At 40.0% G+C, this 14878-nt stretch overlaps 1 protein-coding gene across 9 annotated transcripts in view; it reads left to right on the forward strand.

Annotated features, from left to right (window-relative positions):
- Positions 1-883: 883 nt before the first annotated feature.
- The window catches only part of RAPGEF2 (Rap guanine nucleotide exchange factor 2), a 259251-nt gene continuing 245256 nt past the window's right edge, over positions 884-14878 (forward strand). For all 9 annotated transcript variants that reach the window (XM_054484381.2, XM_054484385.2, XM_054484386.2 and 6 more), the window contains exon 1: positions 884-1013. In XM_054484381.2, the coding sequence (XP_054340356.1) occupies positions 945-1013 (69 nt within the window). In that variant the 5' untranslated portion in view covers positions 884-944. The remainder of the gene's footprint in view (positions 1014-14878) is intronic.

Below are 14878 nucleotides of genomic sequence, written 5' to 3' on the forward strand. Positions count from 1 at the left end.
CCGAACCCAGGCTGTCCGCGGCCCCCTCTTCCCCCTCCTCCGCCCCGCGCAGACGAGGAACAAAGTTGCCGAGAGCGACTGGGCCGGAGGGCTGCAGCCCGGGCCGGGTGCTCTGGCCGCTGCGGCGCCGGCGCCGGGGCAGCTCCGCTCCGGGCGCGCTGATGGGGGGAGGCGGCGGCGGCGGAGCCCACAGCGGCGGCCCGAGCAGCAGAGGCGGCGGCGGCGGCGGCTGGGCGGCCCGAGGGGATGCAGCAGCAGTCGGGAGGGACGGCCGAGCCCAGTAGACAGAGACCAGGAACGGCGGCCGAGGCGATCGGGCTTCGCAGCGCCCGGACCTGAGCCAGACCCACCCGGTCCGTCCTCCCGACCGGCGGCCGAGGCGCCCGAGCGCCCGAGGACTGGGGACGCGGAAGATCCAAGTGATTCTCGGAGACCCCTGGGCGGCGGCGCAAGCCCCTGAGAGGAGGGGGCGACCCTCAGCGCCGTGGGGGAGGAGGCTTCGCCTGCCCACAGCCCTCCCCAGTGCCACTCGTACCTCCCTAAAAATAACTCGGGCCCGCTGGGGCCAGGAGGAGCCGCCACTGTCCCCCGAGTGGAGCCGGGGAGGCGTGTCGAGCCAGGGCCGGAGGAAGCCGGCGGAGCGGCGAGGAAGAGGAGGAGGAGGAGGAGGAAGGGGAGTTCCGCCTGCGGGCCGCATCGCACGGCAGCCTAGGGGCGCCCGGACCCTCCCGGCTGCGTCCAGCCCCTCGCGCCCGTACCGCGCTCCCGGCCGCCGGGCCCAGCCGAGCCGCCCCCCCGCGGGCCCCGCGCTGCCGCCGCCGCGGTTTGGCTGATTAGTCGCGGGCGGGCGGGCGCAGCGCGCAGGGCGGAGGCAGCAGCGGCGCTGGGCCGGGAGGAGGCCGGCCAGGGTGCGGAGCGGCCCCGGCCCGGCCCCCAGGGGGGAGATGGCGTCCTACGTAGATAACAGCTTCCGCCAGGCGGTGATGAAGAATCCCCCCGAAAGGACCCCCCAGGTGAGAACGCGGCGGCCGCCTGCACTTGGCCGGATTTCTGCCTCGCAGGCTGCGTCTTGCCCTGTCCCCCCACCTCCTTACTGACACAGCTCGCCCCGAGCACCCCACTTCTTGCATCAGGACCCCCAACTTCCAAAGGCATCCCACCTCCGAGTCTTTTACTCCGCCTATCCTGGTTTTATTTTTCCCTCTCCTTGACATTCTGCTCCTTAACTCTCCCCTCCCCATGACTGACCTTTCCCACTATGTTGCCCAGCCGAGAGACAGAGAGAGAGAGAGAGAGAGAGAGAGTGTGTGTGTGTGTGTGTGTGTGTGTGTGTGTGTGTGTGTGTGTGAATTCTCTAGCTTTCCCTCTCCCCAGCCGCCCTCGGTGGCCTCTGAATTTCAGGGGATGGGGTCTCATCTCCCCTCGGCCAGGGACTCTTCCTGCCTGTGACTCCAGATCCGTTCCTCCCCTTGCAGGTGACCCTTGGAGTTCAGTGGTGTTTGAAAGGTATAGGAGGAAACCTGTACGGTTGTGCTAAAGACAAATCCATGCTGACCTTCTAGTAAAACATTGAGGTGTTTGTGTGTTTACTGTTTTGCTTTTGTTTTTTAAAGGATACTGCTTTCAATTGAAGGGAAAAAAAGTTGAATAGCTAGGTTAGTGCTTTTAGTTTAAATTGCAGACAGAGCTGCAGAGCAGGCATGTTCAAATACACCCTCGGGAAGGGCACCCTGCGGATTCTTTTGGTGTTGCACAACCTTGTCAAAATTAGATAAGTTTGTTAACCTTTATACATTTGTTTACCTGCAGGCTTACTCTTCTCTTACTTGTAGCGGCTGATAGGGTTGGATTTCGTTGTCTCAAGTTTTACTGGAGAGGGGGAAATTTTATAAAAATGTAGTAGCTTAATTTTCTCCGCCTTTAGTTGCTGACTGGATAATGACGCATATTCCTAAGCGTTGGGATGGTGACTACAGGAGATCCTGCCTGCCAACCCTCTTAAGACAAATAAGCCCTCCTGATCCTTGGGACCATCAGACATTTAGGATCTAATGCTTGAAAGTGTTGCTTCGCTTGTTAGGTGTTGGATGCCATCTGTTCAAATCCAAATGCTCTCCTTCTCTGATGTTGATTATTATTTACTGTGGGGAGAACATAATAAAATAGACTCTTCCCCTGGCTGCCTTTGGACAAGCCCCAAGAATGGCACCTGGTACCGTTTTTGATTTTTCATTTTCCTTGATGGAGCTGTCACATCTGGGAGATCATGGATAGATTGCACATATTTATCAAACGTGTGGAAGATGGCTGTAATTTTACAAGAAAATTTATCTCAGTGTCTCCAGAAAGTTCCCATTCTAAAAGACTATTTTTATCCCAACAACGAATGTCCTGCTTTGATCTTGTTCTTCTCTTGGTGTTGCACACGCTGCCTCTCCTGTGCCTTTCTCATCTACTTGTTTTAAAATGGTCAGTTGGATCGGTCTTCTGCATCTGAAAATGCACATTCCCTGTCTCAGTGTGAAGGAAAAGCAGATTTCAGTGAGATATTTCATTTCCTTTCAAGAATATTGTTTTAAGTGCCAAGTGAAATTACGCATGCTGAGAATATTAGAACCTAGCAAGGCTGGTCAGAAAATGTCAGAGGCCTTTGGTGGAAATTAGAGAGGGGGGAAGTGGTGCATTTGGTTGATTAGTTAGAAGAATAACAATGACTAAAACCTACTATCAGGTTGGGGGGCGGGTCACCAAACAAGACTAGAAGAGACAAAACCTCCACTGTGACTGTGGGCCGACTGTGCCAAATAAATGAACTGTTAAACTTTCCTGTTCCCCTGCCAGTTGTGTAGAATAGAGTAAAAATTGACCCAACACAGAACTTGGCCTGGGCCAGCTACTACTAACCCCACGACATGAAAGCTTTATTGACAGTCAGAAAGCAGCACATTTGCCCTACCAAACCTTCATAGAAAAAGTAAACATAAGGAAACCTACCAAACATTTCAAACATTCCTAAGTGTCAGCCCTGTTAACTTTGATGTTCGTTTGGTTATTACTACAAAACCCCACGTTTATTTGTTTTCAAGAGAAAGTTGTTCGAAATGTGAATGTTTTCCATCTTTACCTGACTGGCCAGGAGTAATCTAAAAATTTGAAATTTACTCAAAAGTTATAAAAAAAAAAAGTTTTTGTAGAAGGTACTTTTTATGTTAAGAATGCTTTGTTAATGGAACGCTGGAAGATTTTCCATACAGCCTTGTCTTATGTTTGTGAGTTTGAATTTTATAATATTAGAAAAGCAACCTTGTTAAATAAGCTTGATATCATGAACAGAAGGACAGGAATTAGGAAAGTTTTGCTGTTTTGCTTCCTTCTGTTTCTGAGGATAGACTCGATAAAGGAGTTTGCGTGATTCTCGTTATAGGCAAAAGGAAAAGAATTGGGGAACATATGTAATTTTTTTTCCAGCTGTTCATTTCTATTTGTTTTTTAAAGTCTTGCTGGCCTCATTCATTTCCCAAGCTCCGTGAAAACGTAGTTTTGTATTTAGGTCAATCAACTGCCTAGAAGTAATCCTGATGTCATCAGTGTAACCTAAGAAGTTGGCTAGAAGAGAATCTGGGGATGGGAAGAGTACCAGGAACTTTCATAAATTGGGAGCTTTTCATGTCCACCTGGACAATGGAAACAGATTTCAGTTATATCTTTAGAGAGGGGGAATAGTAAGGAGAAATACCAAAAAAATTATCATCTAAGTTTTAGCCAGGTTGTACATATTCAGTTTCAAGAGACTATCACTGTTTCACCTGATATTCTGAGAGAAGGAAAAAACTCTAATTCAATGTGTGTCCCATATTGTGTGTCTGGAAACCTGGCTGAGTTCTAGTCAATGGGGCATTGTATTCTAAATAACAAACTTCCTTGAAAATAATGAGCCCTGAAAACATTCTACTGATATTTTTCAGTGCACCTCTGTTGGAAAACAGGACTCTTAAGTAATTGCTTTATTTAACCATTTGGGTTTATGTCTTTAATCACTTAAATGAGAAGCTTGGTCACCAAGGCAATTTGGTGAAGTAAAAGATGTAAATAAATTACAAACAGCTTTTATCCCCCAAGGCTTATACAATAAAATGATTTTTCTAAACCATTTTATTAACTTGTTGAGTTCAGGCCCTTTGAAATTGCTTCTGTAGAGTGTTTAAATGCATACCATTTTCGGTTTTTCAGGTGAAACATCTATTGCAAAATTGTTTCCTCTCTTTAAAGACCTAATGTAATGCATTTTTAGCTAGTTGTAAAAGTTACTTTTAAAAATGTTAGGTGTAAAATAACCCCCACCCCATGTCTTCCTAGTTAATAATATTACTTTTTTTTTGGCTATTACAACTTTTGATATAGGTACTAACTCATTGATGTGTTATAAAGAATACAGGACTTAATTCATTGCGAAGTCACTCGGTAGAATTCATCTTGAGTCATAATGAGAGGGCTAAAAAAATAACTTTAGCTCAGAGAACTGTAAATTATGAGAAACGGCATGAAAGAGTATCTCTGACAAATATTTAACTTTCAAATCTAATGGAAGAATTGTGTCTGTTATAGTTAAATTTTCCATTTGAGTTTCTTTTTACCATTGCTTATAAGCAGACTCATATTTGTCAGCTTATACTCGTTATATTTTAGCCCATTTTGGGGCTCTAGTAATACTTGTTTCTCAAATAGTTTTTGTTCATAGAATACAACTAAACTATCTGTATGCCATTTAAAAAGCATGTCTCATAAAGAAATGATTGGCCACAAGCAGTTAGATTTCATAACAATGACATTTGAATTTCTTGGTACAGAAATACGTTTATAACTGAAATATTAACTTCAAACTCTATTGGTATGTGACTTTGAACAAATGAGGACTTAAATTTATGATAAAAATATTAACATTCCTTGCAATATTGATAGAACCTTAGTCGTCTTCAAATAACCCTTTAAACATTTAGTAATTAACAGTTCCATAATTAGCTTTGCGTATCTTGGCTGAGGTTCAAAATGAAAATCTCTCCAACTGCAATGCTGTATGCAGATACTGGTTTAATGCAGTCGCAGTCATTCCCAAATGCTGGAATTTCACAGAACTTTCTTTTTTTTTTTTTTAAGGAGATAACCACCTTGGTTTTTCTCTCAAGAAGTAACGTAAAATAAAAACAAAACTAGTTATAACTTCTTATCACTATCATTTAATCTCACTGTTTTTAAGAAAGGAAGGATGCAGTGTTATTCTAAAGCTCAGTTTTGAAAGAAAATATTGTTTGCGTCATAAGAAAATTCACTGCATTTTTTCATTTAAATTTTACTTTGGACCTGAAAAAAACTTATTTGGGTAGATTTTGGATGATTTAAAGAATCGCAATAAGGTCTTTCTTTGGTGATATTTGATGAGATGGGGTGCTCTCAGGATGGTATGGAGATAGACAACATTTGGTAAGAGAGTGAGATATATATATTTGGAATAGGGTCTTGCTTCATTGCCCAGGCTCACTGCAGCCTCTATCTCCCAGGCTCAAATGATCCTCCTGCCTCAGCCTCGAGTAACTGGGTCTACAGGCTTATGTCACCGTGCCTGGCTAATTTAAAAAATTTTTTGTAGAGATGAGGGTCTCGCTTTGTTGCCTAGACTGGTCATGAAGTTCTGGGCAGAAGTGATCCTCCTGCTTCAGCCTCCCAAAGTGCTGGGATTACAGGTGTGAACCACTGCACCTGGTCCATTGGTGATAATTCGAAATTCAAGTTACATAAAATTGTAATGGGATGCGCCTCAGATATAAATGGACTATCCGAAATAATGATATGATAACCTTCTAGAAATAAAAACTCTGATTTTGCTTGATTCATATGAAAACTTAATGAGAAAAAAATTATTCCTTCTTTGTAAATTTTATATGGAAGTAACTTTGGCCAGGAGTGGTGACACATACCTGTAATCCCAGCACTTTGGGAGACTGAGGTGGGAGGATCTCTTGAAGCCCAGGTGTTCGAGACCAGCCTGGGCATCACAGCAAGGCCCCATTTCTATTTTAAAAAAAGGTAAATTTGATTTGGACTTAGGAGATATGGAAACCACTGAAAATCGTTGGTCCTTGATAATCCATATTTTATGGGGTATTCCTTCTCTTCACTCCATTTTTGGTAACAATTTCCTTGTCGGTAAAATGGATAATAGCTTTCTGAGGTTTTGTGGATTAAGTGAAAGTACATTATTTAGTGTAGTGCCTAATGTTAGTCCTCTTTATAGCATATTTTATACAATTTCTATTATTTAACAGGCCTTGGGAATTCAAAGATGAAATGTGTGTCCCTCAAGTAACTCACTGATCTCTTGTTATAAGTAGGTTGTAATTCATTAGTGCTGTAACAGCTGTCCTATGACAGCACTGAAGAGGATATGGACTTCCTAGATGAATATGTATTGAGTTGTAGGGGAGTAAGAATTCACCTACCAGTGAACTAGTGGACATGAAGTGGTATTCCAGATTGACCTACTGTCATATGAGTAGCACACCTGGTAAGACAACGTGTGTAGCTCTTTGTTCAGTGTGCTGGGAACCAGGGGACTGAGGAGGGGATAAGGAATGATTACTGGCATTTAGAAGCTCATGGTTTGTGAGGGTAGTGAGGAGACCAAGAGTTCTGTTAAAGACTGATGTTCATTTTCCTGGCTTGAGATGGTTGGGAGGCTGAATTACGCAATGGTGATGGATTAGAAATATTGCAGGAATAGAATCTGCTGGACAGGCTGGCTGAATGTGTGTACATTTTATATCTCATTATATTAAAACTGTGCTTGAATCATACCAGTGCAGCCTAATTATGGCACAAGATGATCATGGATATTTCATAGCTCATAGGAAAAAATCCAAGTTGTTTAATATAGTTTTCTTGATTTTTAACATTTCTCACACTATTTTTTCCCTTAAACATTAATATCTTCTACTACATGTACGTTCTAGGAATCTAGTTTGAAATATCTGGTTAATCATATAGTTCAACTAGGCCAGGTGCTGTGGCTCATGCCTCTAATCCTAGCACTTTAGGAGACTGAGGCAAGTGGATCACTTGAGGTCAGGAGTTCAGCATCAGTCTGGCCAACATAATGAAACCCCATCTCTAGTAAAAATACAGAAAATTAGCCGGGTGCCTGTATTCCCAGCTGCTCGGGGAGACTGAGACAGGAGAATCACTTGAACCCAGGAGGCAGAGGTTGCAGTGACCCGAGATTGTGCCATTGCACTCCAGCCTGGGTAACAAGAGCGAAACCCCGTCTCAAAAAAACAAAACCCAAAACACCATCATATAGTTGTACTAAATATATTTCTTAATCTGTAATAATAATGTGATTTCCAAGCATTTCATCATTTGGAAGAGTTGGAGAACTTCTGAATTTAAGCAGGCAAAAATGAACTTATTTATATAAAAACTCAAAATTGACTTGTGATGACACAATGTAATGATGGCACTGAGTCTTTGAGAACAGTTTTTTACTCCTCTATACCATTTTTTGTTTAGATAAATTAATTGATATTGGTAAATTAGGAGAAGCAATTTGTAGTACATATAATTGATCTTTTGTAGCTTTATCAGAGCTAGAATATATATATGTATATATTTATGTATTTATATAGTTAAAACTGTTGAAGTTATGTCAGTTATTGTAGGAAGAAAAATAAATTTATTGCCACATTATTTTGACTTTTAGAATTTTTATCTTTTCAGGAAAAAAAAAAAACACCCTTGTTTTCACATGCAAAATCACTACTACCTACTGAATTTTAAGAAGTGCGTGTTTCTTGCTATATTCAGCTGTTTCCTTTTTTCCTCCAGTCTGTGAAAGAATTTACCCTTGGTGCGGTGGTGGTGGGGTTATTGGTTTTTGTAGAGGGAACAGCTTGGTCCTTGGATTTTAAGTTGTCCTGGCTCCACTTCTGTGCTTTCATATCCATTATGCGTAAGAAGTGTTTTGGGAGAGTTAGTGTCAGTGACTTGAAGAGGAACTTTGTTTTGTCATTGGAACTAAACTTGTCTTCCTCTGGCTGTTGTTTCTCATTGCTTGCCTTCCACAGGTTGAAAATAATGGACTGTGGAGCTTTGGAATTAAAATAAGTGAATAAAAATGTATATTTTGCTGCCATTTGCAGTTTAGTTGACAAACCGACACAGTGTAATATCTGCCCCTTGGCACCTTTCTGTTCTTCTCTAGCTCATGGTATTTGTTTTCACCCAACATAAAAACTAAGAAGAAAGGTAGAGAACACTGAACAAGAATTAATCATTAGGTTATTCTGGGGAGGTCTGATAGTAACTTTCTTAGAAGCCAACAATCAGTGGATCTGAGAGGTTTATGGTACTATGGTGATTATCTGATTTTTCCTGAAAATTCATTCTAGAGTTAAGACTCATTATCTTTTAAAATGTATTTTATTTTTTAATGACCAGTCTTCAGTGGAATCATTATCTTTCTTAAACTTTTTAGCTTGAGATAAATGTAGATTCACATACAATTGTAGGAAATAATGGAGAGATCCTGTGTACCCTTTACCCGGTTTCTCCCATTAGTAATAGCTTATAAAAATGTAGTGTAATATCACAATCAGGATATTGACATCAGTGCAATCAAGAAACAAAGCAATTCCAGCACCACAAATGGTTCTTGTTGGACTTTTATAGCCACAGTCACTCCCCAACCCCACCTCTGGGGATCACTAATCAGTTCCATTTCTATAAATTTGTCATTTCAAAAATGTTATTAATTGGAATCGTACAGTATATGGCCTTTGGAGACTGACTCCCCTTCCCCTGCGTAGCATCATTAAGGCTTATTACCTTTTGGTTAAAATGAATTTCTGTTGTTGTTAGTGAATAGTTTGGCCTTGTGCTTCTAAAATACCAATAATGTCTGAGGATTGGGGGGTTGGTGGTGAAAGGTGAGATGGGTTTAATAATGACAATGAAGAGAAAGTTCTGTGATAATGTATATAAATACAGAGCAAAGAGCATAAGGTCTTGGATGAGCAAGAGTTGTGATAGCATACCACATTTGGGAGATTTTGATATATGTATTTCCTTTTCATAATTTTTTTTGTCGTAATGGAAGTAGTAAGGTTAGCCTTAGCCTTCATATTCTCCAACTGAAATTTAAAAAATAAAATCAGAAGGAAGTCTAATGACTGTATATACAAAAGGGAGTCCCAATGGCCAAATATGGGACAATTTGAGAAGCAAATCATGACAGTAACGGATTATAACCCCTAGGGAAGAAAATATCCATGAGCCCATACTGATATAAGTAAGTAGTTGAATAAATAAATAAAAGCAGGAGAAGAGACACCTCTTTGTTATAGAATTCTAATTAGAAAATGAAGGAATGATGGAAATACAAAATCGCCAGCAGGCAAACACCATAGTAGCAATTGTTACGGGCAGGAATCATCAATGGATGCCAAAATTAGTGGGTGAAGGTATGATGAAAAATATCATCATAGATCAATATCATCAGGATATTTGCATAGTCTCAAAATATCTCCCCCACAAAATTAATTAACTATAAAGGAAAAAAATCAATACTTAATAGTGAAGAAAACTGGTGATATCAAATTAACCAGATCATCAAAGTTAATATCATTAGTAATAAGACATGTCAACATCATGTGTCTTCTGATATAATGTATTGAGAAAGAGACATCTCTGGTATTCTTAATTAAAAATCAACCTAAGTGGAGCAAATATCAGATAGACTCAAATTTAAGGACATTTTACAAACTGGCCAGTATTCCCTGAAAGTATTGAGGGTGTGGAAGATGAAGAAATGCCCAAGAACTGCCACACATTGGAAGAAACTATGGACATATGATAATCAAATGCAATGTAGGATTCTGGAATTGATCCTGGACAAGAACAACAACAAAAAAACATTATTAGGATGACTGATGAAATTTGAATATTTAGATAACTTTACCACAATTATTGTAGATGCTAAATTATGGGAAGCTGGGTAAACAGGGGGTCTTTGACTTGTTTTTTAAATAACCTTTTTTACTCTAAATTATTTAAAAATTCAAAGTTAAAAAAAGGAAGCATAGCTTTTGAAGTTTTTTTTGTGAACCTGAAAAGGGGATACCAAATTCTTACTTTTTAAGAAATCTTTTAGGCTGGGCATGGTGGCTCACTCCTGTAATCCCTGTGCTTTGGAAGACAGGCGGGTGGATCACCTGAAGTCAGGAATTCGAGATGAGCCTGGCCAACATGGCGAAACCCCTTCTCTACTAAATATACAAAATATTAGCCGGGAGTGGTGGCGCATGCTTGTAATTCCAGCTACTTGGGAGGCTGAGGCAAGAGAATCACTTGAACCCAGGAGGTGGAGGTTGCAGTGAGCCGAGATTGCACGATTGCCCTCTAGCCTGGGTGATGGATGAGACTCCGTCTCAAAAAAAAAAAAAAAAAAGTATCTTTTTTTCCTGTTTAATAATTTACTCTTAATGAAGAGCCTAGTACCTTTTAAGTGAATATTTTGTATGTATTGAACCACTAGTAAAATGATTGAGGCAGTATATTTATTAGTTGGAGAAACTTGAAAGCACACACACATAATAGCTAAAAAATAAATGGATGAGAAGAGATAAAATAGTAACTTTTATTTTATTTTATTTTATTTTTGAAACAGGATCTCACTGTGTCACCCAGGCTGGAGTGCAGTGACATGATCATGGCTCACTGCAGCCTTGTCCTGGGTTCAAGGATCCTTGCACCTTAGGCTCCTGAGTAGCTGGGACCGCAGGCATGCACCCTCATACCTGGCTAATTTTTTTCTTTTTCTTTTTTTTTTTTTTGAGTTGGAGAATGCAGTGGTGCGATCTCAGCCATTCCCAGCAACCTCCGCCTGCTGGGTTCAAGTGATTCTCCTGCCTCAGCCTCCTAAGTAGCTGGGATTACAGGTGCACACCACCATGCCCAGCTAATTTTTGTATTTTTAGTAGAGACAGGGTTTCACCATGTTGGTCAGGCTGGTCTCGAACTCCTGACCTCGTGGATCCGCCCACTGCAGCCTCCCAAAGTGCTGGGATTACAGGCGTGAGCCACTGCGTCCGGCCCTAATTTTTGCATTTTTTTACATCTGTGTCTTGCTATTTAGCCCAGGGTGGTCTTGAACTCCTGGGCTCAAGTGATCTTCCCCTCTCGGCCTCCCAAAGTGCTGGGATTATAGGTGTGAGCCACCTTGCTTGGCCAGAATTTTAACAATTTATTCACCTTTATTCCTACCTGAATTTTGTTGATAGTCCCAAGATGGAGTGTATTTTATCAGTGTTTAATGTTTCGTGATTCTGAATTGAAGTAAATTACAGTATTTGTTATAAGAAAAATTGTAGGAAATAGAATATTCCATTTATGTTAAGCAAAATAGAAAAATTGTGGTAATAGCTTAAGGAAGTCAATCCCAATGAAATTTAAATTGTAGATTCTCTCTTCCCCACTTTTTTCTTTCCTGTGACCTTAAAAATTCTTTAAATTGTTACTTTTGGTAGGAATGAGGGGGTGGAAGGGGGGGAGGGAAGGGAATGAATGGCAAGGGTGTGTTTAAAAAGTCTAGTCAGAGGCACTGTTATAGCTATGGATAATAGTGTTATCTAAGCTGAGTGCATTGAATACTTTCATCTAGATAGCTTAAAAGGACTTTAGTAGGATATAAAAAGAAAATAAAAAGGAATTTTTAAAATCAAATTAAGGCAAACAATCTCTACACATTTTCCCCCTCGTATCTATGCCTTTACATTTAGGTTATAAAGTCAGCCCCCACTCCCCAATCCCATGGATTAGCCAACTATCTTTTCTTTTTTGATTTTTTGGTGGTAAGTACTGGAGAATGAATGCTGTTTTTAATATTATGTATTTTTTTCATAACTGAACTTGGCGTTAGAAGATTGGATTAAAAAACATGAGACCTAACATTTTAGATAATTTTAAATATAGTGTAAGCAGGAAGATATTTACTATTTTCAATAATAAAGACATAAATCACTTGTTTTCTGTATTTTAAGAAACTTTTGCTGGTATTTGATATTTTAAATAATAAGTTGCATATGAGGGCACAAATGACAAAGAAAAGAGCAGGCCAGGTTTTGAAGTAACTAATTGTATAAAATAAAATGAAAAATGTGTAAACATACAGGTGTGGACTAAACCTATTTGACATTCATCCATGTATTCATATACAAACTATTTGAATTCTGCAAAGTAATAAGTTTCTGATTTTTTTTCCTCTAAGCTACTTCATGCATTCTTACAAACTCCATTTCCTTTTAAAGACAGTCAAATTTATTAGGGAATATTTGGTCAAATTGTTAAAAGTATTTCTCTGCTACCTGACTTCAAACTATACTACAAGGCTACAGTAACCAAAACAGCATGGTACTGGTACAAAAACAGACACATAGACCAATGGAGCAGAATAGTGATCTCAGAAATAAGACCACACATCTACAACCATGTGATCTTTGACAAACCTGACACAAAAACAAGCAATGGGAAGAGGATTCCCTATTTAATAAATGGTGCTGGGAAAACTGGCTAGCCATATGCAGAAAATTGAAACTGGACCCCTTCCTTACACCTTATACAAAAATTAACTCAACTCAAGATGGATTAAAGACTTAAATGTAAAACCCACAACTATAAAAACCCTAGAAGAAAATCTAGGCAATACCATTCAGGACATAGGCACGGGCAAAGATTTTATGATGAAAACGTCAAAAGCAATTGCAGCAAAAGCAACAATTGACAAATGGGATCTAATTAAACTGAAGAGCCTCTGCACAGCAAAAGAAACTATCATTCAGAGTGAGCAGACAACCTATAGAATGGAGAAAATTTTTGCAATCTAGCCGTCTGACAAAGACCTAATATCCACAATCTACAAGAAACTTAAACAAATTTAGAAGAAAAAAACAATCCCTTCAAAAAGTGGGCAAAGGACATGAACAGACAATTCTCAAAAGAAGACATTCATTGCAGCCAACAAACATGGAAGAAAAGCCCAACATCACTGATGATTAGAGAAATGCAAATCAAAACCACAGTGAGATACCATCTCATGCCAGTCAGATGGCAGTTATTAAAAAGTCAGGAAACGACAGATGCTGGTGAGGCTGTGGAGAAATAGGAATGCATTTGTGGAAGTATTTTGTGGAAGATGGTGTGGTGATTCCTCAAAGACCTAGAACCAGAAATATCATTTGACCCAGCAATCCCATTACTGGGTATATACCCAAAGGAATATAAATAATTCTGTTATAAAGATACGTGGAAGCATATGTTCATTGCAGCAGTATTCACAATAGCAAAGACATGGAATCAATCCAGATGTCAATTGCTGATAGACCGGATAAAGAAAATGTGGTACATGTACACCATGGAATACTCTGCAGGCTGTGAGATCATGTCCTTTGCAGGGACATGGATGGAGCTGGAAGCCATTATCCTCAGTAAACTAACACAAGAACAGAAAACCAAACACTGCATGTTCTCACTTACAATTGGGAAGCTGAACAATGAGAACACATGGACACTGGGGCCTGTCAGTGTTGGGGGAGGGAGAGCATCAGGAAAAACAGCTAATGCATGCTGGGCTTAATAACTAGGTGATGGTTTGATGGGTGCAGCAAACCACCATGGCACACTGTTACCTATAACAAGCCTGCACATTCTGCACATGTATCCTGGAACTTAAAAATAACAAAAATATTTATCTAAGTTGTATCTTTTAGTTATTGTATTGATAAACGGCTTCATCAAATTTATACATTTCTGAATGACTAGAAATGAGTTTTAAAAACTCGTGAGTTTAAAAAAACTTGAAACATAGTATCATAAAATGCCAAGAGTTGAAATAAGGAGGAATTTGATAGCATTTCAATGTTTCTAATCTTCATTCATATCTGATCCCCATCCTGTTTTTGTGTAGGTGTGAGAAATTGAAGAGCAAGCTTTAGGGCAAACATTTTCTGTGTGTCTGTTGCTTGGATTTGGGATACCACAATCTTCATTTAGAATCAGTGTGCTTAGAGCCCCAAAAGTTCTTTATTCCCATATGTGGACCTCCTAACCTAATCGTCATCTGAGACTTAAGTTGGAATGGGTGAGAATTCCTATCTTGATTCTGTTTTCTCTGGTGTGGTTTAAATCTACATCCCATAGTTAGAGAAAACTCTGTGGGAGGCAACATGCTAAAATCATTTCATTTTAAAAGTCCTTGTTCCTACTTTATATATTCTGCGATGGTTGGGGTTTTTTTTTTTTGTAGTTATAAATTCATATCTTTAATTTTAATTGTATTCATAGAATACTTGTTTTGAGTTCAGTGTATTTCCTTCATATAACCCAGTGGTTGTAATCTTGGTCTCTGTTGTCAAACAAACTGCTTTGTGGCCTTGGGCAGGTTACTTCACCTTAGTCTCAGGCTTTTCGATTTCACAGGCTTAAAATTTCACAACACTGGGCATTGACATTTGTCATCACCTATTTATTATACCAGGTAAGCATGTTTAATATAACATAAACTTGCTATCCACAAGCCTCATTTAAGAAAGGATATTTTACTTTCATAAAAATAGGAAGGTCATAGTTTCAGAATAAACAAATACAGCTTTGTTTTGCTATATTCTGTTTTTTTTTTCAAGGATTGATGAAATTTTCACCATGGGTGGGTATTGTAATATTACCAATCTCCTATAATTGTGAAGATTCAATACATTAATGCAGGAGTACCCAACCCTTGGGCCACAGACTGGTAGCAGTCCATGGCCTGTTAGGAACCAGGCCATACAGCAGGAAG

Source organism: Pongo pygmaeus, chromosome 3 (assembly GCF_028885625.2).
Source record: "Pongo pygmaeus isolate AG05252 chromosome 3, NHGRI_mPonPyg2-v2.0_pri, whole genome shotgun sequence".
Taxonomy (NCBI): domain Eukaryota; kingdom Metazoa; phylum Chordata; class Mammalia; order Primates; family Hominidae; genus Pongo; species Pongo pygmaeus.